At 41.5% G+C, this 27,395-nt stretch overlaps 1 protein-coding gene and 1 pseudogene across 3 annotated transcripts; one reads left to right on the top strand and one right to left on the bottom strand.

Annotated features, from left to right (window-relative positions):
* Positions 1-18,256: 18,256 nt before the first annotated feature.
* Positions 18,257-23,931, top strand: fas (Fas cell surface death receptor). Of its 3 annotated transcripts, XM_030069898.1 has the most exons (10): positions 18,257-18,378; positions 18,768-18,913; positions 19,756-19,887; positions 20,959-21,070; positions 21,251-21,321; positions 21,449-21,553; positions 21,752-21,796; positions 22,017-22,039; positions 22,412-22,430; positions 22,519-23,931. In XM_030069898.1, exons 1-10 carry the CDS (start codon positions 18,311-18,313, stop codon positions 22,812-22,814), a joined length of 1,017 nt encoding a protein of 338 aa, XP_029925758.1. In that variant the 5' UTR covers positions 18,257-18,310; the 3' UTR covers positions 22,815-23,931. The 3 variants fall into 3 exon arrangements, with proteins under 3 accessions (XP_029925758.1, XP_029925761.1, XP_029925760.1); XM_030069901.1 differs by lacking the exon at positions 22,017-22,039 and having other exon boundaries at positions 21,755-21,792; XM_030069900.1 differs by lacking the exon at positions 22,017-22,039 and having other exon boundaries at positions 21,752-21,792.
* A 1,917-nt stretch (positions 23,932-25,848) lies between these two features.
* LOC115372926 (cholesterol 25-hydroxylase-like protein) lies at positions 25,849-26,638 on the bottom strand (annotated as a pseudogene).
* Between the last annotated feature and the right edge of the window lie 757 nt (positions 26,639-27,395).

Raw genomic sequence — 27,395 nt, 5'->3', positions numbered from 1 at the left:
CACCTAATGAGTCACATGAGCTGTGTGTGTGTGTGTGTGTGTGCTTGTGCAGGGTTAACATGTATTTGTATGTGCGTGCATGCATGTGTGTGTGTGTGTGTGTTTGTGTCTTCATGAATAAAAGAAGCACATGGAAACACTTACTGTATTGCTGTCGCCACTGACCCCTCCCCCCCTTTTAAACGTGTGCGCGCACACACACACACACACACATAAAGGCTGATTCCCTTTATGTGATCAATGAAGAGCACATATGTGTCCATTGTACAGAATAATAGCAGACATGCATAGCCAACGGCAGAAAGACATGCTAGATGTAAAAAGACATAAACTTTACAATGGAGCTTTACACACACACACCCAAGTAAATGCATGCACATCTCATACATGCAAGCATGCACGTACCCACACACACACACACACTTCTACGACAGGAACTTGCATTGTGTTTGGCTTGGCTTTCCGAGATAGGAATTGTGTAGTGAAAAGTGCTCTTGCTGCAGGGCTTTATGTGTGTCTGTGTGTGTGCGCATACGTTGTGTGTGTGCATACACTGTGTCCTCAAGGGAGAGTGAAGAGTCTGCATTTATCAGACTTTCCTTTGACAGGCTCTGTTCTCTACCTGATGTAACCGAGGCAAAGAAATGAAACTAGTGAGCCTGAAGGTTGGACAACCCCACCTGGGGTTAGAATCCCCAGGAAAACTAAATTAAGGTTAACATGGGTTTCCCACCGATAGTGGTAACAAAATAATCCAGATGTTAAATGTTAATGTCAGCTTGTGGCTATACCTGGTCAGTTTGCTGGGGCCGCAGGAACAGGCTGGGGTGAACAACCTTCAGCATGATCCAATGAACCTGCTGCCAGAAGTGCAACTGAATACCCTGCCCCACCTGGTGCAAGGGCCCTCATCATTATCTTTTACAAGACAGAGCTCTAAGCATCTTGAAATGTGTTGCACCCTTGTTGCACCCACCTCGTCCAGGTGGTCATCTCTCATCTTGATCATGTTTTTCCTTCCATATTTTTGCAGCGGTCTTCATCCTGTCCCTAGCATAGTTGAACACTACCTTAAGGCACTTCTGATGCTCCTGGATCTACCAGCCAATTCCTGCACTATCAGGTTCCTGGATCTGACCAAGTCCTTTGGAAGGTGGGGCTCTTGGCCAAACATCATCATGTATGGAGACTCACCGGTTAACTGATGGATGGTGGTGTTACAGTTGAATACCAGTTGTGGAAGGTAATAAGGCCAGGTGCACTTGAGTTCAGGGGGAAGAGTGCTCAGCAGGTCATGCATGGTCCTGTTGAATTGGCAGGGGTTCCCTTTCAGCTTTGCTCGGCATCCTCTGTTGCTGCCAAAAGGGAAGGAAGTGATGGTAGGGTAATTTTCCTGAAGTACCTTTAGGTCAGATGTGGTAAAGGTGGAAGGACCAAGATGGCAGCTTGAATAACTTGCTGATGTTAGTTTGTCTTGTAAGCTGCTGCAGTATTTCATTTTACAGTATAGTTGAAGGCTAACAACCCTGCTACCCACCGCTACTGGGTAGCACCCAATTTAGCTGTGCCCAAATGACTGATGGAATTGATGTTGGTCCTCACGACACAGTGTTGGCCCTACAGATACTCACAGATCATCTCTGGCATGGCCCATGGCCCTGAAATTCCAGTTTCATGGAGCTATAGTTTTTTCTAAGGAGGCTTCAAGCTTCGGCTGGCATAAGCAATGGGCCTCACCCCTCCCTCTTGTTCTTGTGACAATACATCTCCCAGGCCGCTGTGGCTTGCATTCATGTCTGAAATAAGGGGAAGCTTGCAAATGGATAAGTACATTTGGAATAAGTACAAATGTATAAGTACATTTACCAGTTTTCTTTTTAGACCCTCTCCTTGCACTCAGCTGTCAACAAGACAGCTGCAACAAGACCATAGCTTGCTCTTTCAGGTCCTTTCCTTGGCCATCTTGCCATATGGTTTAAACCCACCCAAAAACAGTAATTACTGGTACATCCTAAAAAGGACTTCAGCTTGGACACATTAGCTGGGGCAATAATGGGGCCAATTAGCAACTGTATAAACCTTGCTGGCCCAGATACTGTACCTCCTCCTTGAAAAAACATTTTTCCAGTTTCGTCTTTAGGCCTTCCTGCTGCCGGCAGCATAGAACTTGCTCCAGGAACATAGGACAATGATATCATCAAGGTACAACAAAAGAGACTGGTAGTTCAGGGACCCAAATATATTCTCCATGAGGCAATGAAAGGTGCTTGGTGCAAAAGGCATCCAGTTGAATTCAAATAGCCCAAAGGGTTTGCAAAAGGCAGTTTTGTGTTTGCAAATCCTCTTCTGCACCAGGACTATAGGGGAGGCATGGGGGCTGGGACTTTCTTGAATAACCTGGCTATCTAACAGTTGCTGGATGTGGGCCTTCACTGTGTCATAATCACAAGGTGGAATACGCCAGTACATAAGTCAATATGCCAAGTCACCCTCAAAGGTGGAATACACAGGTTCATATTTCAGAAACAGTGACTCAGTTTTCTCTTGTTCTAACGTGGTAAGGGAAACTAGGTCTAGGGCCTGTATTTTTTTCCTAAATGGGCCTAACCTGTCCAGTTTGAGTATTAGCTGTGGCTGCAGTAGCACCTAGACCTACCTAGCAGTAGCTACCTCTAACCACCTTGACTTGTACCCAATGACTGACTTGTACCCAGTGGCAGGACTGCAGGGTTTGTTGCCATGGTTTAGGAACACTGATGGATGGATTTAGCACTGCTGGGCAGTGTGCAATACAGAACTCAGTATAACACTGGCAGATAACATGCCCAGCATACCTGGCACTAGTGACAGAAAAGCTTGCCCTGGAGGGTCTTTTACAATTATACCTTTATCTGTTAAGCAGTTTACCATTACTCCTAAAGGCCGGATTATGATTCTGTGTAAGCGGAGCGTACGGGGGTTGTGCGAAGCTTACGGAGGTTGTGCGACCGCCGCATAGCCTTGCTGCGCACCTCCGAAAAATTGTGACTACGCGGACCCCACGTAGCCCCCAACGCAGGCCCCCCACTGACAACAAGAGCTATGATTGGTCCGCCGAACTACATCATTTCCGGCATTTCGCCCCTCTGGAGTCACGTCCTATTGTTGTGCTGGCAGCGGCATTTTTAAAAGAACTGCTGTTGTGATCGCATCTCGACTCGTCGGTTGATTTCAAATTGTTTGGAAAGTTTGGATCATGCTGGATCTGGATCTACTGCTGCTCCTTTTAAAAATGGCGCTGCCGGCACAACAACAGGAAGAGTGGCGACCATACACCACAGGGTCTAAGTAGGTCTGCAGAAAAAAAAAAACGTGCCCCATACTGTTTTGGCGGAGAATTGCTTAGCGTGTTTCGCAGAGCTATGTTGGACACGCCGTGCGTGGCAACTGCGTGCACATTGCGTCGAGTCTCCGCGGAACCATAATCCGGCCTTAACCTAACAGCTACTTCCCGGCAGTGGCCTAGCAAATGAGTGGCGGTGGCAGGGCTTACATGGGAGTCTTGCACACCGTGTCAACATAGGCCATTCCAGCATGTGTGGGGCTAGGGCTTCCCAATGCTGAGAGGCAAAAAAAAACAACTTATAGCCAAGATCTTTTCTGGGTTGTCCCTGTCTTCCCTTGGCCAAGCCTAGATCTCATTCTTGGGTTCACCGTCTACATGGTCAAAATATGCTTGATAACGGGGGCCAGCTTCCTAGCTCTGATGCAAGCCTGAACATCTCCCATCCATTCTTCTATCCTAATCAGAGGTACACAACAGGTACCTCTGAAGATGGGGCACTCCCATGATTTCTGATGAGATAGAACGGGAACCAAAGGCCTGGTTGGCTGGAGCAGTCTGGTTGTCTGCTTTCTCCTGCAGTTGCTGTTCCTTTTCAGCCTGCAGTTGTCGCACTAGTGCCCTTAGCTCCTGCACTTCAGTTGACATGGTTAATTAGTGCAGTCAGTTCAGTTTCTGGTGTAAGTAGCTATTTTCATCTGCTGGTGTGCCAGCTGATGTTTTGGCTGTAGTGCCCTAACAAACACTCACTAACGAGTCAAAACACATGTACCTGTTATAAATACTGAAAGGCTGGATCCTGCTGACAACTGAAAGTGCCACCTTGGGTTAGAATCCCCATGAAAACTAAATTTTGTTACCACAGATAGTGGTAACAAAATAATACAGAGACTTTTGACTCTGGATGGGCAATTTATTAAACATTTGTCAACGGTGTTTAGCAGAGGAGATAAGGTTTAGGCAATATTACATCCTAAGCACAAATAGTCCTCAAAAAGAGAAAAAAAATGTGCAATCCATATGAGCCAGACATGTAGAGGGTTACCTGTGGGCTTCCAGTATGCCCAGACACCATGCATCCTGGTAGCCCTAGCTGCATGGGTCTAGTACGAATTCATGTAAAAAAAAAAAAATCAAAGCACAGATAGCAGCGCAATAGTATACAGGCAAAACAGCAGTGGCTACAACAACCCTAAAATGACAAAAATTAGGAAACCAGTTAGTACATATTGTATGGTAAAGTGGTAAAACCATTCAATAGAACCCTTGTTTTAATGTCACTGAGGTTAAAACAAGATCAGCTTTAAAACATAGGCTACCTTCCAGGAGACTAGCCTGTTCGCTGGCCACACTGGACCAAATTCATCAAGAGAGGGATCCCGAGTGCTACCTGTATACCAGCTCTTAATGAGACAATAATAGTCCCCAGGTGTTTGCCTGTCAGTGGGAGAGACAGAGGGTAGGACTTCCATGGAGAGGGAAAACAGATGGTGGGATTACTAGGCCAAAAGCCTACCTATCACATTGACTTTTACTCCGAAATCTTAGAGCGGGCACAATCCTTTCCCCAAGCCTCCTCCTTGCTCTCTTCTTCCTCTCTCCATCTAGTGTCATCAGGAGGGTAATATGAGGCATATGGCTGCTGATGACAGTCCCTAATCCTCACACTGATAGCTGATAGTTACCCGCACACTCCTCATCCACATCTCATCTTTATACGAAGAACAAGAAAGGGAGACAGAAGCGTGTCGGCTGATACTGCGCTCTGCCTGTGTCTCTCCACTCCCTCTCACAGCTGAGAGTCATTATCTGAAATGACTGATGTGTGAACGGCTGATGAACAACACTGATATTAATTCTTGTGCTGGAGAGTGAAAGTTATCTGTGGTGTTGCAAACTTCTGGAGTTCCAGAGGAGGGGATATCTTCAAGTTTTTACATGAGATGCATGGAATAAATTCACTGTATAGTAGGCCTATGTAGAGCATACAGTTGGAGTAAAGGACCTAAGTCCTCCCTTGCTCGGGGATTCTGGTGGTTCTCTAGTGTGTGGGCGGCATTTCCTGGCATTGAGTCAATCCAGTCATCTCTAAGAGGGTCAGTTTTATTTACTACCAACACTGTGACTCTCCAGCAACCACCTTCAGCCAATGATGCACTTCATTCTTAATGGGAGAGCAGTCTACCACGAAAACCAGGCCCCTATCAACATTGCAGAAGTGCTCACCTTGTGGTTTAAACAACATAACAGTGATGTGAGCCATATGCCAAGACCTGATGCCAGTTGAGAGCTTGAGATTCATTAACTGTTTTTTCTTTGCGAACATTATTGGCAGGGCCTGGATGATTAGCAATGACTTGCCCATCATGGAGATAAGTGGATTAAGCCATGGCAAGAAAAGCAACTCAAGTTCTACACAACCAACATACTAGGGAAGTCTTTATTCTGTACTGGTATTTTCATTTTGATCATACTTTATATACTTTTTTTATTGACTCTCTTCAAAGCTATGAAGCAATGTGTTATAGGTTATGCACACCTGAATGATGGGTGCAAGGAGAATGGCAGAAAATTTGCAAATAAAGGTTACACTCCCACACACCGTCTGCACAATCACATTTTATTTATGCAAGGTTTTCGTGTATTGACCATCCCCTGCATCATTAGAGTATAATATAGATAATTTTCTACTAATTTAATTTATTTTCAGATTATACTTAAATAGCCAGGCCTCATTAATAAATACAGCAATGTCATTGCATATGGTAAGATGTTTTGCAATAAATTATTTCAAAAAGAAAATGAAAAATACCTCATGTGGAAGAAATTAGTGAATGCCTAAGACCTTATAATAATCTATCAACACTGGCCAACCCATTTTTATTCAAAAGTCAGTATGCAGCATACCTACTCCTCTGCCATCACATCCAAACTTAGAAATGTATCTATGGGGAATTACAACATAACAGGTTTCAGTCATCAAAGAGGTTGGCCCTTTTAGTAATCCTGAGTGTCCTTCCACTGCATGCGTGTCACAATATTAAGCAAAAGTACACAACCATGTGATCAAAAGTTGAGTCATGGTTCTGTATATTACTTGAAGTTCCAATGCCACATGTTCTTACATGTATGATAATGGAAATCTGGAAATATGGACGCTTTTCACCGGCATTAAAAGGATAATCATAAAATATTTTGCCTGAGGAAGGTCAATGCACCAAAACCTTGCATAAATAAAGTGTTATAGTGCCGATGGTGTGTGGGAGTGTAACCTTTATTTATTTATTTATTTATTTAAAGCTGAAATCCATAAGGTTTATTTAATTAGCATATTGTTATGATAACTAAGTTATGGTACAATTTGACAAACACCAAAACTAAAGTGAGCACACACATTTTAAGCATATTGCTAGCTTATTAGCATGTTGTTACACAATTTTTGTTCTAGTAAGTCAAATATACACGTTGATGTCCTGTTGTCCCTGTTTTCCAGTCCAGTGCACTGTAGCGTCTCACTGTCACCAACAGCTAAGTCACGTCTAGAGTTCCTCAAGGGACGCTTACTGGTCCGGGTGTTTTGTGGCTTCCAGTAACGCTTCACTAGCAGCGTGGCCAGAGTTTTGTGAGTCAACAGAAAACAGATTGTTAAGATCAGTGCAGTTAGTGCTAGATGTAGCATAATCTTTGTCCAGCCTGAGTCAAACCTGAATGAAATACACGGTGATAGCAGCATGCACAAGGGGTGTAACAGTTCAAGTAACCCACGGTTCAGTTTGGATTGCAGTTTTTGGGTCACGATTTCAGTTTCAGCTCAGTTTGTTTTGTATATTAGGAAGAAAAAAACACTACAATTTCCAGTGGTCTCTGTATTCTCAAGTATCTCAGTTACCGTGAAGATCCAACCATCACTGGAGCGCTCAACGGTTTGCTTATTTAGGGTTTGGTGTCACTACCCTGCTATACATCTTAACATACCAAGTTGCTTTACATTTCATTTAATGACATTGTCACTGTGCTAGGTATAAGATGCTTGCCTATCCTTGCTGTAGTGTAATATACAGTTATTTGCACCTTCCAAAGTAATGCACAAATGTTTACAGCCTTTGTTTTATATGTGTGTGTTAGTAAATCTATTTCAGCTGTATTGCATGATACTAGGAGTGAGGCAATGTGGAATACATACTTGTACAAACAAGTAATATACTTTGTGGAGGCCTACTGAATGTCAGTCACGAGAGTGGGTAAGTGTGGTCTGTCCTCTCATTTAGAGCCTGCCAGTCAGCCAGCCACTCAACCAGCCATCTAACCAGGCAGCCAGGGCTTTTTAAAGGGCCTGTGATTTGACAGAATCCCATGGGGGAGAAGGGGGGATTAGGATTAGCAGCTGTTTCCCCTCAAACACTGGAGACGATACGCTATGGCTACACCACGCTGACGGCAAATTAATAGATGAATAGAACATGCGTGCATCGTCTCAGATAATGTGCTAAAGCTCCCCGCTTCATAAATAGCGAGGAAGGTGTCCTTTTCTTGAACCCAGCTATGTGAGTCTGCTGTCACACACACAGAGGCAGAGAGAGAAGCAAAGGCATATTGTGGCCGTGAGAAAGGTTTAAAACATCATCACTTTAATCTGGGAGCACAAAGCCAGCAACAGATTATGCTTCTGCCTCTCAAGCGACTCTGCTGCAGATCCGGTTTAGATGACCCTCACTAACACCCTCAGAGACAGGGGCTTTTAACCCCAAACACACACTGATAGCAGCCAGCCATCAAATGAGAACACAAAGACACACACATACACACATACTCAGGGGCTTCCACTCGTCCATAGCACATGCTCACAAGCCCACACAGGCTCACAGCCTCAGACAATGACAGATAAACACACAGGTTCATGTCGGTTCCACTTGCATTCATTTCAGGCTATTAAGTAAGACACCAACAGCCCAAACTGTTGCATGGCTAACAGGTTTTGAGGTAAAATGACACAGTGCCTGTGTGAGAAGACAGCACACAATACAGCCATCCTTTGTACTGTCACAGATCCCACCCAAAGTGGGGATGATACTGCACTGATGCTGTCAGGAGTTACAGCAAAATAAAGGGCACACGTGCACGCATGACTCATCCCAAAGCAAACACTTTGCACAGGATGGCAGCCAAACTAACTGGCTGCACAAAGTCCAAATTATTATTATTTGACTGTAATGAGTTGAATCAGATGATGCTAAACTCTTCTACTGCTGACCTTGGGGACAAACAAGCCTTCATTATGGAGCTGAGATGCACTAAGTGAGTTAAGTCCGGTTTCTTTTTGGAGCAGACTTGTGATTGGTGGACACCATACCCCTTAAACTGGAGCACTGACCATACAATTAGCTCCATGTGAGTTAATGACTAGTTTTATCCACAAGCTATGAAAACATTGGAGGGACAATTTAAATCCTCAAAGAACTCAAGAGTAGTAGTTCTTGGGTATACATCCAAATATTCAGCTATTTTAGTTCATGATATGAGACTGACATTATGCTACATAATTTACAATATTTTCTTCAAAAAAGCCATTGCATCCATGTTTAATTGAAATCATGCATCTTTTAAAGCCAGCCACAGTGACCTAGAGATTAACCTTTGCTAAACAGAGAACGAGAGAGAGAGAAAGCGGAAATGGAAAGAGGGAGAATGTGAGAGGGAGGAGAGAAGAAGGATGTAAAAGAAGAGTGAATTCGACAGTGGTTCACCACAAATACACTTGAGACCTGAAGGATGAGTCAGAGTGGCGATGGTCATGTCAAAGAAAATAGCAAGAGCGGCAGACAGAAAGAGGAATGGGAGAGTATTCAAGCACGAGTAAAATTTTCTTTAAACTTGAACTTTGACTCTGAACCCAGAGAACAACATTATAATAAAGCCATCATATCTCAGTCAGTCTCTGCATCTTTGTGGCACCAAATCCCACGGAAACTTTCAGCTCTGCCGTGACAAACTTATCATGTTTTTGCCAATCTTTGCCCAACACTTCAATGAGCCTCAAACTAATTGGTCTCACCCTCTCCACTTTTGCCATTTGTGCTTGTACGTACTGCAGATTTGAGTGATTTTTTTTTTTTTTTCACACTTTACACTTGCAAAGCTTAACCACTCAAACCGCATGGAAAATGTCCCCACACCCTTAAATGACGGTTACATATGTGTGTTCGTGTGTGTGTGTGTGTGTGTGTGTGTGTGTGTGCAAGAGAGAGAGAGTGAGAGAGATCACACCCTGATGCTTCCTGTCTCCCAATAAAGCCTGATGTGTGCATGCGTGCCTGTGTGTGCATACGTGCTTGAGTGTGTGCACGTGCATGCATGCATGGATGTACAGCACATGTGTATGTGGTGCGCTCACACACCTATATTCTCCAATTTGCGCAGAGCTGCCTGCATTTTCATCCAACTCCCACTGTGCAAATTTCCTTTTTTGAACTCTTTTATATGGGTCACACTTTACGCTAAACCTCGTAGTGGCTTTTCCATTTGATATGTAAAACGCTGACACATTTACACAAATGTCACTCATTCACATTCATCTAGGCCACACACACACACACACACACACACCACCTGTTAAATTGCCACTCCCAGCTGGGTGAGATGATGTTTGTCCACTAGCCGGAGTAGACATCAGATAAATCTGATACCATCGGGACGGGCAGACAGGCAGTATAGCTACTGTGTATTTATTCTACTTACACAGCAGGCTAGATCACATCAGCATTATTAAACAGCATTACATATAGGGAATGGTGCTGTGCCACGCCTCACTATCAAGTCTCTCATCTCTGTGGTTTGTCGCATGTGCTAACGCAATGGCGGCACTGTAATAACACTGTGAGGAGTGTGTGCGCCGCTGCTCATGTTAAACCCAATGTTGCGTTCTTTCTGCATCATCTCAACCATGACAGAGACTTCCATCTGATAGAAATGACAAAGTGCTGAGGTTTCATGTCTGTTCACTTCCTCTGTGATTTCTAGAGAGAGAGCAAGAGAGAGAGAGAGAGAGAGCGCGGGAGTAAGGGAGAGCGAGGCCCTATCTGTACTTGAACACTCACCACCATCACAAATAAATGAGTGTGATTCATCACTTCCTTCCTATTGAGCATGAATAGTGCAAGAGCAGAGGGTGTAAACCAAAAGCTACAGTTCAGAACACCAGGTTCCCCACCCCTCCATATGAATGTATGCAAGTGCGCGTATGTATGTCTGTGTCTGTGTGTGTATATGTGTGTGGGTGTGTGGGTGTGTGTGTGTGTTTGTGTGTGCATGGCCACACATACACAAATATGCACTTTACATAGTACATGCAAAATGTTTATCTGTACACGCCAAAGCACGTGCATGTAATAAGTCAGCTTTTCAGAAAATTTCAGTATGCACATGGCAAGCATGAGGCGTCTGTGACTGTGTGTGTGTGTGTGTGTGTGTGTGTGTGTGTGTGTGTGTGTGCGTGCATTTATGTGTGTGTGCACTTGTGAGATGGGATATGTACTGCATGCAAGGGCCTCCAGAAGCACCGCTCTCGACCTCTGGTGCCATCTGCCAGTGACAGGGCAGAAATGCAAATCAGATGCAGTCCCATAATACACCATGCTAGCTCCCTCCATTAGAGCAGCCTACAGAACTAAACTAGGTCAGACAGACCAGCAGCCAGCTGTGTGTGTGTATGTGAGCGTGTGTGTGTGTGTGTGTGTGTGTGTGTGTGTGTGTGTGTGTATAATAAGGCACATGCGCCCTCTCTTTGTGTGGGGAGACAGCTATACATGTATGTGTGGGGGATGGGTTTAGAGTTGATTTGGTAGCACACAGGGCTCATAATATCCTTAGCATCTACTTGTAACAGTTTGTAGAGAACAATCAGAAGTAACATATAGACAAAACAACAGAGCTCATCCAGTCAGGACCCCTTCAAAGATTTCAGACTGAGAAGGCAGTCCTAGACGGTGTGACAGGGCCAAGAAGCTGGGTGACAAATAAAGGCTCTTATCTGAGGCTGAAATTAGACCACAGCCAGAGCACTACTGATAGGGAGCGTATTAAACTCTTGAAAACGAACCACCCGGGAGGGTGATGCAACGTCGAGGCAATGCTGGCGTAATGCAGACAGATGCGTCCTCCTCTCTCATATCGCTGCGATGCCTCTGAATTATGAATGAGGCCCCGTGTGCCTCTTCATTGCAAAAGGCTGCTCTTCACGCTCACAATATACTGTTTGTTTTCGTTAATGCCTCACACTCAAACATGGGATTCCGTCTTTGGTGTTGTTTGAGCTAAAAATCTGTAATGACGATTCAAAGAATTTCTGAGAGGTGTTTTTTTTTTTTTTTTTTTTTTTAAATCCCTTTTTGTCTGTAGATAATCAAAGAGCCAGAGTGGGAGTGCTGATCTAAGGTCATTAGTCAGGTTGACTGACTATAGCATATGAAAAACTGAACTGTCTGTAGATCAGCAGTGCCATTATGAGAGGCTTTACAAAGATAAACCAACTTTTTGCCAAGCGAACTCCTTGATTTACTAGTTAATAGTTTCACCACTGTGTTCCCGGTATATATTTAATTGCCTGCTACTGCTGCCCCACGCTGTGTAAGTTTATTGGACAATACAAACTGGTGCTTTGCATCATTTTAAAAGCACACACTGCACTAAATACGGACTACAGAGATGTGAAAACACAAGCTAATCAGAGTTTATTTTCCAAAAAGTCAGTGTGTTACTTTCATAAATAGCTTTACCTCTGACCTATAGTTGGCTTGAAAAAGCTGCAGTGGTGGACACAGGCTGATATAAACCACAAATTCAATAGACTTCACCACTGGTGGAAAATAAACCTAAACTCGGTTCTGCAAAGTGTAAAAAAGTGTAAGTGTGAAGTTTAACCACTTTGTAAGACTACTGCAGCCTACATCGAATCTTTTGTAACGCTCTCGGGACTAAACAGCATGAACACAGCCACAAACTACAATCCTGAATATTCTACAGTTAAAATGCATTCTGTGTGTATGCTCATTCTATGTAATAAGCATAGAGCAATATGAACTTGAATAATAAATGACTACATGCTTTTCAGAATTAATCCCTGCGATGTGGGCCTGGTCTATTTTTAGACTCTAAACCATTTCCTTCTCCGGCTCACTTTCTCGACTTTCTTTCTTCTTCCAACTGATTTCAGGAATAGATTGTAAATTCAGTCACAAGGGAGGGCCAATGATTCTCATTTCCTGAAGTAGGTTTGGTCTTCTGCAAGCGAATGACCCTCTGCTCTCCGAATTCTCTCAAGTTTCTCTGAATTCTCTCAAGTTGCTTGTGTGTCTGTAAATTCTTTTATATGCATCTGTGTGCCATGTGTGTTGTGTGTATGTGTGTGTGTGTGTGCACACGCTTGTGACCAGTATATTATATGTACAGTATAAGTGCCATGTGTCTGCAAGCATGCAAGCATGATGCATGAAGTTAGATGAAAAGGTGAAACGAGATGAAAAGGTTAATACTTTCCAAGCTAGTAGGTGGGTGGCGATAGCTTTGTATTTGTGCGCATGCGTCCATACGCGCGTGCATGTGAGTGTGTGTGTTACATTTTGTATGTTTATCTTAGTGTGTACTTTCTGTGTGGGTGGGAAAGAGACAAGAGAATGAAAAAGAAAGACAGAGAGAGGGAAAGAAAATGCAAAAGAGGGAGGACAGAGATTACTGAAAGTTTCTTTTGTGAAAAGTCACTTTGTAGTACAACGTGTAAAGAAGATTTCACTTTAGTAGATTTGCTAATTAGTCAAATGATGGAAGTTTCAGCCCTGTTCCAAAAGGCTTGGGAACTGAGGACCACAGAAATACAAAAGTATCATATAAATATATACTCCATGGGTTGACTAAAAGTGAGGACTCAAGAATGGAGAGAGAGGAGACATCAAAGACATTTTGTAAGCAGAAGATGTCCTTCCAAATGAAGGTTAAGAGAGAGGACAGTATGTACAAATAGGACAGGTAAAGGACAGGACACACTGTGTTGAAAACAGTCTGGCCATGCCTGCTGCCTTAGCTGAGCCCGTCCCTGCCGCAGCTCTGTTTAGATTAAGTCCCTAACCGGATTTCTCCAATACCAATACTCCCAATAAATCCATCTCTATGGGATATTCAACCGGCATTATTCTTGTCTTTCTCTGTGCTGGAGAAAGTGCTCGGCACAGTTTGGAGCGAGGCATACAAACCACACTTCTCGCCATTGTCTTCCCCACCAGACAGCCCAGTGAATGAATGCTGCCGGCCAAATCCCCCTTCCATGCGCAGACACAGACTCTCTTGCCCACAGATACACTCGACTCTAATTAGGCAGACCACTGGACGTGTTGCAGGGGAAATCTCTCAGCACAGACATAGTGTATAGCGGCAGCTTTACAGATTTATGTCTTTTCATCGAGTTTGTGTGCAAGTGTGTAAGCTGGTGTCTGTGGGAGAGAAAGATGGGGAGCTATTGTCCTTGTTTTTGACAATTTGGTGATAGACACAATGCTCTTTTTTTCAGTTTATGGCACAAAGCGCTGTTGAAAGAAATGTGTCACTGGAGTTGTGGTGTGCTCTGTGTGTGTTATAGGATTATGTGTCTGTTGGAGCATTTATACATGTTGCATTGCCTTGTGCAGTTTTGGCTGTCCCGCAGTTGCAGAACAAGTAGCAAAATGCTTCACATCCACAGAGCTCGCAGAGCTTTCCCCCGAGACGTGCATCATTTGCAGTGAGGTCATTTCCTGTGGTCGTGGAGCAGCGTGAGCCTCTTCCTGCTCTGTGCTAAGAGGCATCAGATCACAAGGCTTCTGCCACCATTTCCATACTTTCTCCTGTGTTAGACACAGGCTACAAGGGAAATATGGGGGCCCAGTTACAAGTGGTGACAGATCACGAGTATTGTGGCCTCTTAGATAGGCTTTACATTAGTTCTCTTAATTAAAGGGAAGGCAAATCTAGTAGCAGTTTTAGTTAGTTAATAGTGATTTTCTTCTTAAGTATTATTCCTGAGTGTTATCATCATCTACCAAGATGTAAGAGTGCCTAAAAGTCAATAACTGTAATAAAACACAGTTTTAGGGGCTGCATTTTCTACAGTATCACATTACAGCAGGGCTGGGTGGGCTTTAGTTCCCCTTGTGGGGTCACAATATGGCTGAGGTAAGACCAACCAACTGCTCAGCAAAGTAAAAATGTCCCACTTACTGTAACTGAAGAAACTTGGGTCTTACTATCACCACAACAGTATGTTAGCAATGTTTTCATAGCTAACTTTGCTGCAGAGCTCACTTGGTAAAAAAAAAACTACATTTGGTGGCTTATATAGTAGAGCTGATGTGAGAAAATCCAAATCTGACACCATCGCTACCTAAAGCTCCATATCAGATTGAAGCATTTTGCTAGCTCTCATCTCTCCTTATATAATCTTACAAAACTAATCTTTGATAACATGGTGGGTTTATAGCAAGACATATTAGTGTGCCTCACTACCGTTTGTTAAGGATAGCAGGGGATAACAGGTACAGATGAGGAGTCAAACAAACAGGGCAGGGGGAATAAAATCTGAGGTAGTGATCTGGCTGGATCACTCCGCTCTTATGTGTGAAAGTAGATTTTGATTCCCAGCAAAACTGATTGTTTGACTCTGGAGAAATCAACTGACAGGTCTCTCTCTGCACAGAAGGGACAGTTTCATGTTTTCTATACTCGGTGATGTCAGTAACATACATTTTAATGAAAAGTGAAATGCTTATATACTCTTTTACATGGGTACATCAACTCTTTTGCAGCCAATGTGAAGGTAGCATGCAAAATTATCAATGTCCAGTATCCTATTTTTACATATTGCACTGTGTTAACTTGTGAAAGCAATTACTGGGAAATAGTAACGGGTTCTCTACAAAGCAAATGATTTTAAAATTCACTGACTGAGGGGAAAAAGTGAATGTCTTGCACTAAACTTTCACAGCGCTTATGTTTAAATGTCAGAGTCCCAGCAGTAGAGCTACTCTGTATTAAAAGGGTAAAACCTGTCCCTTGGGAAATACAGTTTTTCAAATTCACTTTCAATGCATTCGTGGTCTGTGTTTACCTGTAGGCCTAAAAGCTTCGGTTCTTTTAAGACACAGCACGGCACAAGTTAAACAAGAAGCTCAAGGCAAGAAAGACTGAAATGTGAAGCGTTCTACCACAACGTGCATGAAATTTAAATTAACAAATATGTGGACTACTTAAGGGGAAGTATTCCAGCTGTGACAAAATGTGACACCAGCATGCATGCAACAAATTCCTCTCAGCTCTTCAAAAACATGTCAGCGTGACTTTCCGAAAATGCTGCGTTCACAGCAGTTTTTAAATCTTTCATGTTACTGTTACGGCTGCACAGTTCCTCTCCCGATTTCCCGCAAACAACAAGAAGGTGGAACGATTTTAATTGACTAGATTCACCGAATACACTGATAATATACACTATCAGTGAATTTCAACACACACAAGCACATTCCAATTCTCATATTAGGCCTTTTCATAATCACTGAAATCTCTTCTCTTTCTTTGTGCTTCTCTCTGAGCTTTTTTTTTTTTTTTTTTTTTACCCTGAGAGAAGAGCTGTTACCTGCTACTCTGTTTCTATTGCCTCCCCCAATCACCTCCTCCCTCTCTCTCTCTCCTTCTGTATCCCTAGGGAGTCTTTGCTACACGGTCCCCTCCAGCGGCTTCCTCCAAACAACAAAAACATTGTCTTATTCTATTTTATTTTTCCTCCCCTCCATCTCAGTGGAGCTATTGCTGTGCCTTATTCTGCATTTGACCTGGGGGCAGTGGTAGGCGGAACACATTGGCCGTGGATGATAATGTCTTTCCCCAGTGCTAAAATCTGCGAGTTGCACTTTTCTGATGGTGTTTTACCACTATTTGGAATAGTATCTAATAGCAGCAGCAGCGGCATAGCACAGTGCAGTGTTGCTGCTGTGAGGGTAGCAGCTTCTGAGGCCATCACATCAAGTATTAGCCCACACAAAATGGATAATGAGGTATTAAAATACAAGCAGTTGTGCCAAAAAGATAATGACCATTTCATCCTCAAAGCAGATCATCAAATAAACTCATTGCAGTTTAAATTGTACAATATGATGACCAAACGTTAGGCTTCCTTCAAGGGATCTTTTTTTTTTTTCTTTCAGGATAAATTAAAGTAACTGCTAGGGAGTTGCAGCTGTCAGACAGTTGGCTTTGATAAAAGTGAGTGATTGGATCGCTGAGCCAAAGGCACAAAAAGTATTGCATAATGCACATATGACTCCTGCATTGATGATTTCAACTTGGCCTACTTGACTTCATTAAGCAGTATATATGAACTATTGATAATATTATGCAAGTATTCCAACAATTTCATTCTGAATTTGCAGGACATTTTTATACCTGAAAATATTTTCTTTACACCTGTGCATTTGTTCCTTTAGCTCTAAGTGGGCCACAAGAGCAGGCAGCGGTACAAAGCCAACACTTCTAAGAATCACTGACACTACAAAGGGCTGAAATTTGATACACTTGCAAAAACGACCGAATCCCACAGGAGTTCTCCTTCAAGTTAAGTTCTTATTCTCCAGCCAAGCGCTTTTTTTCTTCCCTTTTGTTGAAATGCTAAAATCACTGTTGACTGCATTTGCCATTTAGCAGAGATCAAACAAATGTGATATTTTCCTGGGGTGGGGTCGGGGTAAGACATTAATTTCTTAAGTAATAACAGAGAAAAAAAAAAAAAAACTGCAACAACATTAAGCATGCCCAAAGCCTCATGAGTCCACTGCTTGAGGTCGTTCAATCAAATAATGGATTGAAATAATATTTATGAGATTAAAGTGAGCAGAAACAAAGTACTGTGATTCTACGGAACATGGTGGCAACTATAGGAGGCTGTCCAGTGCTTTCCACCATCCATTCATATTCATTTATCTGAAGTCCTCATGCTCACTCGTCTCTTAGGTTTTTTCATGTTAAAAAACCTTTCCTGTTCACGGCCAGAGAAAGACAACATTGTGTTATGGACCTGTCACATCAATATAGTCAAAAAAGGACAAACGTGATGTTTCAGACTCCAAGACTGGAAGACCACAAAGAGTTTACTGAATGTAAGGCACCAACTTTTTAGACACGATGTAAAGTTTTAATGGCTATGACACTCAAGAAATCAACAGAATTTTGAAAAAATAAGATTCACCAATTTTTACCCTACTCCCCATCTCCCCCATTTTATCACCCCATGTCTCAATTGTTTCCTGCTATATTTATTATGCCTTTCACAAGTGCAAAAAAAAAAAAAAAAAAAAAAAAAAAACGTCTGCCAGTGGGATGAGATCCTTTCAGTTTCAAATGCAAATCTTGTATGCAGAGGAATGTATGCAGAATCACTTTCCTGATACTACAGGGAAGTGGCTTATTTTCCTCTTCAGTATACTAACTCCTCCCCCCATACTTAAACAAGTGAAACCACAGTGGCAAGATGGAATTATCTCAGCATGTTTTATTTTATTTTACTTATTAAGTCCCATAGCAAGAAAGCACCACCCTCCTTATTCATGCAGTCATCACACTGTTTGTTTCAAAGAGCAATTCCACCCCCTAGTGGCATGTAACTCCGCGCATGCGTAATACAGCAGTAACTGTACAGACTGTATCACAATATAATAATAATAAAAAAAAATGCATAAAATGAAAATACCTCGGTAAGTACACTAAGAGATAACACACTTAACATATCAATAGGGTAGCTGTTATTTTAGAGATTATGTAATAAAAAAATTAATATACATTAAAAAAAAAAAAAACAAAAAAAACATTCCGCCCACGCCCACAAACGAAGTGTTGAAGTCACTGTTTCCTTCATATCTAACACGGAAGTGCAGATAGTGGTGGCCGCTGACAGTTGACAGTGCTTGTCTATGTTCGACATTTATGATGGCTTCTAACTCATTTTCAGCATTTTTCAGCGTCTTGTTTTTCTTCACCATTTGCCTTCCATGGTGAGTGAAGTTCAATTCATGTACGTCCTAAATCTGTGCGTGTCCGTGGTCTCTGAAAAAAAAAAAAAAAAAAACTTGAGTAAACCTTAAGACATTTCTCTATGCGCTTAATGAATAACCTGCCAGTCACTAAATGTTAAAAAAAAAAAAGCCAGTTGCTGTGTATGTTATGCTTTTAAGCGACTTTACAGGCATGGGAAGCTCGTAACAGTTGATACTTTCACTTTCATTTTCATCGCACGCAAACAGTTGAGGTTTGAGCGGTTATAAGCTTCACTGCTGTCGCCTTAAAGCTGGTCAGGAGCACCGCATGATTGTGTCAGAGCCATGGTTGACATTTTAGGAAAGTGTTCCTCCTGCTTGACTGTTGTGCTCCTCTTGTTCCGTAGGGTCACCTCTTCCGCTCCGCCCCAAACCAAAGCCAAAGACACGCCGGTACCTCTGTATCAAGCCCTGCTGACCCGCGTTAGAAGACAAGGCTGTCAGGATGGGGAATACCAGCACGAGGGGAAGACCTGCTGCTTCTGTCCTGCTGGTAATTTAGGGGTTTTACCATCACAGTGACTTCATCTTTGTATTGTTTATTACATAGAATGTGTGCTGGAAACTTCTGGACTTTAGAGGGCAGTCATAAGCATTTATCATTAAGGAACTTCCCACTCCATGCTCTCTGAATGCCCAGTATTAACCTTAACACACACACACACACACACACACACACACACGTACATTGTTAGTAAAGTGGCCTTGTTAAATAAACCCCCAAATGACAACGTGATCGTGCCATGTTGATTTCCTGTGTTTTTAAATCAAACCCCATGACTTTTACTTTCTTGAAAAGCGTGCCTTTGTGGTATCAGTGGGTGTAAAAAATAGCACCCCCTCCCATTAAAAAAAAAAAAAAAAAAAATCCTTTTGACTTACACTTTTGTATGATCGCTTCCTGTGTTTTTTCATGCCCCAGCTTCCTGGTTCAACAAGTGAAAGATTCTCTCATGATGTTATTTCATTAGGATGTAAACATGTAGATGTAGATTGACACAATAATTTGTGGTCACTGAAAAAGGATGATCGTTTTATAACCACAAAATCCACAGCTGAATGCAACCGGTTCACAGCTGCACTTTGTCTGAAGGCATTACAGGAAACATAGGAAATCGCTAAATTAGGTAAATGTATGAAAGTATGTACACTTAATCACAAAATAGCTTGAATAGGCCTAGGTAATGACACTGTAGGAATATCAAAGCAACGGATTTGTCTGTCTGGCCACTTCATGTTTCATGTAGTTTTCAGTGGATCATCCCAACCCAAGCAATCTCATTTGCCATATGCCAGCTCTGAATGATTTCATGATTTTCTTGTGTGTGCCCATAGGACAGCACCTGGTGAACCACTGCACTGAGAATCATGGTCAGAACTGCAAGATCTGCGAGGATGGGAAATACATGAGTCATCCCAATATACAGACTAACTGTGACACCTGCACTTCCTGCTCACACCGCAGTGGTACACACTTCTTTTCTTTTTCCACTCAAGGCTTAAGATCGGTCTCAGTTATAATAGGGTCAGACTGGAGGTACTGACATTTGCGTGATGGATTAGTAATATCAGTTGTGTTGTAGTCTAGTTGTATTGCAAAGCAGTTGAATAGTGCATCTAAAAAATCTATAACTACATCTACACTAATGAAAAGTATTTATAGAACAATGATGATGTAGAATGGTGGAAACTGTTAGTTACTCAGTTACTATTCAGGTGGGAAATTATCTATTACATGAATTAAAAAAAAAAAAAAAACCTGTGACAACCATTTACTATGTACTGTAAAAGAACTTAGCAAAAGGGGAATGCTTTCAGCGTGACAGTGTCCAGGGCCAGCCTTAGATTTTTAAATTAGATTTTAGCAGGGTTTTTTTTTTTTTTTTTTTTTCCTAAATGCAGCAGTAAATGTAAACATGAACAAAAGCATAGTAACGTACAGATGACACAGGTTAGCCAAGAAAAACACAGTAACAGTGAGCTTCAACGTCAGACAGATAAATTTAACTTAATTAACTTAATTATAATGTATTTTGTTCTTACTGTATGAATGTCAAAAAAAAAAAAACATATCCAGCATGTTTTAAATATTGTCCCCATATATTCATTGTGCCCAGTGCCTTTGAGTGCAACCACATATGCTCAAAAATAAATAAATAAATACATAAGTACATTATTTAGTGTCAGAGGTTCAGATGTCACCAACTAATAATACTGATTTACGTTTCCATGAGTGAATTACTAAATAGAAAGAATGAGGATTATAGTACTTGTAATGTCAAAACGTTTTGTGGCAGGACAGGAAGCTGTTTAATAAACTTATTATATAGTATTCAATTGAAACACTTTTGCTAAAATAAGAGTATACTCAATCCTATTAATCAGATATAATCACTGTGTTAAAGATTAAGCCTCAGTTAAAATGCAGAGTGGGATTTACCAAAATAATTAACAATAGGATAAATCTGATCTGTTTGAAGCATCATCAAGGTCTTACACCCACTTTAATGCCTGTTTGTTGCTCCTCTGTCATTTTAGCCAACCTAGAGGAGAAGGAGCCCTGCACCGTGTACAGGAACCGCGTGTGTCAGTGTAAAGACGGTTTTTACTGCACCACGCCAGGCTGTGTGACCTGCCGTCTTTGTGAAGAGTAAGTTCTATTTCAAATATTACCTACAGCCTGAAATTTATTTGCATGTGTGGCTTCTTTAAGTTCTTGTCAGTGTCTTCTCACAAAAACAAGCCAGCAAACACTTGATATGATAAACAAATGCATTGTTGCTCTAATAATTCAGCTTTTTGCTGACAAAATAAAATCTTTGTGATTCAGGTGCGGTGATCGAGGTGTCAAGGTAAAATGTAAAGGCACCGTCAACACAATCTGCAATGACCAAAAGCAAGGTGCGGTTTGGATCTACATTGTTGCATATGAATGGATTCATGGCTTCAATTAGGACTTTGTCATGTCGATTAAAATAAGTGTGATTTTGTCCGTAGAAAATGTAACAGGCATGTACTTTTGTTCTAGGCACAAATCCTGCGGCGATAATAGTCCCTGTACTGTTTGCAGTTGTTGTAGCTGCTCTTCTAGTTGTTCTTTACCTCCGCTGGAAGAAGAAACTCTGTTGGCAGGGTAAATATTCCCATAACTATTCAGCTGTCTGTAATAATATGACCAGCAGGGGGAATAAATCCTTATGTTTCTCAGTAAAATGGCAAAGTAATGCCTAAAGCATAGCCACCTCTAGTTATCAGTTCAGTTCATTTTACACGATGAGTAACATTCAGATACATTTGTTGAATCATTTTTTAAAATCTGTTTTTATTGAAGAAGACGACGCATCATATGACGTGACCAATAAACCAGCTGAAGTAAGTTATCCATTACAGTCATGTTTTAGCCCATTTATAACTCTCTAACCCATAGGTACCACCACAACATGTGAAGTATAATCTGTATAATTGTGTTGTCTTTTCTCACAAGCACACACAGCCACACACACGCATGCATGTACACATGACCATGCTCCGTCTTTTCATTGGTAGCCTTGTCTCTTATTAACCCTGTTGTGTCTCTCCTCCTAACAATGGCATAGCATTTCTGTACAAGGAGGTACAGGTTAGTTGTCTCAAACCTGTGGCGTCCCTATCATTGTGCTTGCTCTGTGTCAGTTTTGTTACTGTGTGACATCTGTGTATCAGTATCATGGCTAGTCAGTTAATCTTTCCTGAGTTGCAGTGCATTCTTTTTTTTTACCCACACGTAACCACACCAGTCCCTCTTTTCCTCCGTAGTCTTGACTCTCTCATTAATCCTTTTCTGTCTCTATGTATTTCATCGCAAGGAGTTACAGGTTAGCTTTAACCTGTGTGCATGCTCTGTGTCACTTTAGTTGCACAGTGACATGTGTTAGCTCTATGTATCATCAATTCAATTCATCTTTATTGAGTTGCAGATCCTCTTTTTAACTGTCTGTTTTTATTTTTACAGGTCTTGGAGCTACTTCCAGGTAAGTGCCAAACCAGCAAAACATGTTTGAAATTGAAGAATTTAACTTGTTAAAATGTAAATTCTTCTGTCTTTCACCTTTGCATCAGGCGTGGATCTCTTTCCTTTCCTACCTGAAATTGCAAATCTTATGGAATGGACTGTTATGAGGGATGTGGCAGTACGTAGTGGCATGCCACTCACTGCTATTGACGTTCATGAGGAGAACCACCCACGTGATCGCAGGGAGCAGATTTTTCATCTACTGCGCGAATGGGTGGAGAGGGAGGGCAAGGAGGCCTCAAAGCAGCTGGTAAAGACGCTCCAAGATATGGGAAAAAGGAACACAGCTGAGGCGGTGGTGGCCATAATTAATAGTAATGGGAATGCCGGTGGGAATGTTTGACCATGCTTGTGTGATTTTGTCTACTGTAAATAGTATTGTATATATCTACATTTTTTTCTATTTCAGTACCTATCCTACCTACATTGTTACCTATGAATTATTATATTAAACAACAAGTTCAACAAGTTTACATATTGTAATTAATTTAGATTATGTATAATAATGTTGTATAATAATATGTAATACATAGGTAATCATTTAGGATTTCAGGGAGGTTTTTTTTGTGAGTTTTGCTGCTTACACTTGCACTTGGTAAACCTTAGGAATATGCTTTAAGGTTGGATTGGGGATTATTGTATTTAATCATGGTGATACAGGGGGACGGCATGCAGATGTGAAGTAATTTGTATATAATTTGTATTTTTATTTTAGCAGATAGCACGAAATTCTACAATGTCGTTTTGTTGTTGTGTCTTGCTGTTTCACAGGCCGTTAAAGCTGCAATAAATGAAAGACACTACAAAGTGACTTTCCAGAATCATCAATCTCACCAGAGCTGATGGGTCCATTGTTATTCCCTCAAACTTAAAAGGGCACTTTAAAGTGAGCCATCACCCTGTGGCAGTCAGCAGTCACTATAATGTCCTTGAACAGTGTAATAATCCTAACAACACAAGGAAAAGCTCACATTTGTATATAAATGTGAGTTTTGGTCCTTGGTCTTGAATGCTTTGTCCTGTTGTTACAAGCACCTCTGGGCATCACATTTCTTTATGTTCAGTTTTGTTTTTGTTTTTGTCTTCTTTTTTTTTTTTTTTAAGACAGTCACTGTTACTTGAAAAAAGATGAACGGGAAACTGTGAGAATCTGGAGTCTCTCACTGAGTGGCCTGCAATGTATTTCTCCTAAGTCAATCAATCACTTTTGCTGCAGAAAAAAAAGTAGTTGGAGTAGGAGAGAGAAAAAAATCTTTCTTTCTTTCATCGAATTCTCATTTGCTCTGAATGTCTAGATTTTTTATACAGTCAGTGTTTGTAAGCAGTGGTATTTTTGGACATGATAAAAAAAATATATATATATTTTTTTTTTATGTCTATACATGTTACCTAACATTGCATGCATTTGAGCAGGATTAAACTGAAGTGGCACTGTAATGAAATAAAGATATAAAAACAAATGTTTGTGGATATTCTTATCAAAGCGTCACATATGAACACTCCAAAAAAAAAAAAAAGAAGATTGTGCCTTTTTTTTTTACTGTTAAGTGATAGTAAGTGTTTACTATCATTTTTATGTGGTAGCCAGATGTCCACCAGCTCTTTTCCCAACAAGAAAGATGGTACTCATTAGAGTGCATACCTCCACCAAGGCTATGCAGTTCCTAATTGTCATTTCCACATCACATAAGACCAATATTTTCTGTTCTTGTCATGCTCTGAATTTAGAGTCATATTTTTCATTTAATAAATGAAAAATTACACAGTTATGTGTGAGTGCGTGGTAGATGTATGGAGGATTCCTGTTGCTGGTATACTCGATAAATCCATGTTGAGTTACGCACCTTTTTGTGATGTAATGGCTTGGCTGTTCAACTGCGGGTTTTTTGTCTTATTACAGTGGTCATTACATTTTTTAAACTGTTTTGGACACTCATGAAAGGCCACTTCAGCTTCACCTATTCTTGCTTTATCCCCTACTTTCTGTGTCATAGCAACTGTCTGTCTTTCATAAATGAATTTCTAACATCACAGGTGTTCAGCAGAGAGCTAAAGTTTTATATCTGCAGAAAGAATGTGCTGATGCAGTGATTTTGTAGCATCAGTTTGCAATTACGTCTTCGAACACTCAACTGCATACAGATGTTTGTCTTTAGAGTATACTGAATGTTATTTGCCACTGCTCCTTGAAGTCCATGAATATTTTTTTTTCTTATTCAAAAATACAGTGCAGAATTTGTGTAACCATCTAAATATTGGGTATAAATAATCACAGTTATATTCACATTATATTCTTGAAGAGTTTTATAATCCCTTCATTTTTCCAGAGAGGTTCAAATCCCAGCCACAGTCCCTTCCTCTGTGGAGTTTGCAGCTTCCAGCCCCCCATCACCCAGATTTTTTGTAAAAAGGTATGGAAAAGTGATGAATTGATGGGAGACACTTTGCATCATCGTTTTGTATAGTCACACCAGTGAGAACAGGTAACGTGAACTTCAAGTGACATATAAAACTATGACTCAATTTTTGATGACATGTTTGTGCCGTTTTGCTTACTATTGTGACATGCATGCAGTGGCAAGACGCTCAGGATTATGAAAAGGACCAGCCTCTTTGATGACTGAAACCTGTTATGTTGTAATTCCCAACAGATATAAGTGATAAGTTTGGATGTGCTGGCAGAGGAGTAGGTGTGCTGCATGCCGACTCTTGAATAAAAAAGGGTTTGCCGGTGTTGACAGATTATTATAAGGTCTTTTGTCACTAGGTGTGTCATCAGCCTGTTAGGAAAACATCATGACACATTTTCATGCTTTGATAATGCTATTAGGAAAAGTGTAGTGAATGACTATGAAGTAATGCAATCGCATGACAAATGCATAAAGCCTCTTTGACATATGAAGTCTGGCATTTCTATTTTTGCAATACCCACAAATTCCTAATCACTTTCACATGAGACATTTTCATTTCCTTTATGAAACAATTTATTGTAAAACATCCTACCATATACAATGATGTGTCTATATTGTTAATAAGGCCTGCTTACTGAAGAGTATTCTGGAAATAATTTAAAATAGAAAAATATCTTATATATAATAATGATGCCTGAGGAAAGTCAATGCACCGAGACATTGCATGAGTAATTGTGTTACTGTACATAACCTTTATATGTTGCCTTGAAAAATAATAGCATCAAAAAATGCTCTTGAATATCAGATGGTTACATCCTAAGAATGTTCTGTCTGAGTCTTACATCCCCAGACCAAGGTCTGTTTTCAACTCCATTTTGCGTCAGATGCAGGTTTACAGCACACAAAAACATCTCTCTGTTTTGTGTCATATCCTAACCAGCATCTCTTCTTGTATCCTGCGCTCCTTCATGTATCCACTTCGACTCTGTACAGCGTGCCAAAAAGTCTGTCCCAGTGTGTGAAATACGGCTCATAGTTTACCTTGAATCTGAGGTGATGGAGGTCATGATGCAGAGCTCCTCCGTAGAGGCCAAATGGCACCAGTCTGTGTGGACCAGGGGAGGTCGTAGCCTGAGTGGCTCTCCACAGACAGAAAGATGTTAACAATGTAGAAGAGCATCTCTGTGAGCGGATGGCAGCCAAGCAGCGCGGGGCTCGCCACAGCGAAGAAGCTGAGGCTCAGGGTCTCCCAGGCACCCGAGTGCTCCGTGGTCAGGGAGAAGGTGGCTGTGTAACGGTGGTGCTCTTTGTGGAAGAGCTGGTATAGCCAGGGCACCCTGTGGTGCAGGAGATGCCACACAAAGTATTGCGTGTCAAAGAGGAGGAGGCACGCAAGCACATCCCGGACCACAGAGCAGAGCTCAGGAGCTGGCACAGGAAGAAGCACAGGCCTCCAGTACCAGTGCAGGACAATAACAGGGAAGATGAAAAAAACATGGGTGTGGATGACTGTGGACAAGCAGCCCCAGACCATGGTCCAAGTCACTTGGCTGTGCGGCTGGATCTTGAATTGCCGCACCAGAGCCACTTTGGAGGAGATTAAATCCAGACATAAGTATGGCAGGCAGCAGCTCAGGTAAACAGTCAATGAAAACAAGACATGGAAAACTGGAGATCTGAGGAGGTTCTGCTGTGCTCTGATCCAGTCCCAAAGAGCCTGCAGGAGGAGCCCATCTGTGCTCTCTGAGTTCTCCATCCCTCCCAGTCGCTAGCGAGATGTCTTGCTTGAATGATCTACATTCACTTGTTGACCTGGTGAAAATGGGTGTGATGAAATGTGAGTGAGTCACGTTTGAGCCTACAAGATCCTTATATGGGTTTCCTGGGGAATTCCACATGGAAAACATGAAACCATTCCTCAGTGTTTGGGAGCAGCACAAAAACTGTTTGACGCCAGGACTGATACTTTAGTTATAAACTGATTCCAAAGTGCATTTAATAAACACTATGCCTACATTAGTGTTTTTAACTTCATATGAATTCCTTTGATGGTAAAACATAAAACAATAATGTGTACAACAATAATGTCTTTGAAATATCAGTACATTGATAGGAAAGGATGTGATGAGTTTTGAGAGCGCAGGAGGGTAATATTCTTTCTTTTCTTTTCTTTTCTTTCTTTTCTTTCTTTCTTTCTTTCTTTCTTTCTTTCCCTTTGGCAGCAGCCTCCTTCATTACTGGTGCTCGATCTTTACTTATATTTTTGTCCTCTATCAGAAGTAAATCAGTCCTGTTTTTTTGTAGGCCATGAAAAGCCCTCTGATATTGTGCTATAAATAAACTGTATCTTTCACTTAAACATACGCACAGAGTGCCACCTTGTGGTAGTAAGTGGTAACAATAGTTGCTAAATACTGATGCATGCGTTTTATCATGTGGACAGAAATGTCCGCCATGCATTTTGCCATAATCAAGGTAGGCTGAGGCATTTGATTGTAATGCGAATTCAGTAC

The sequence above is a fragment of the Myripristis murdjan genome, chromosome 15 (assembly GCF_902150065.1).
Source record: "Myripristis murdjan chromosome 15, fMyrMur1.1, whole genome shotgun sequence".
Lineage (NCBI taxonomy): Eukaryota > Metazoa > Chordata > Actinopteri > Holocentriformes > Holocentridae > Myripristis > Myripristis murdjan.
Note: the sequence above shows the minus strand (reverse complement) of the source record. Positions and strands in the feature narration are given on the sequence as shown.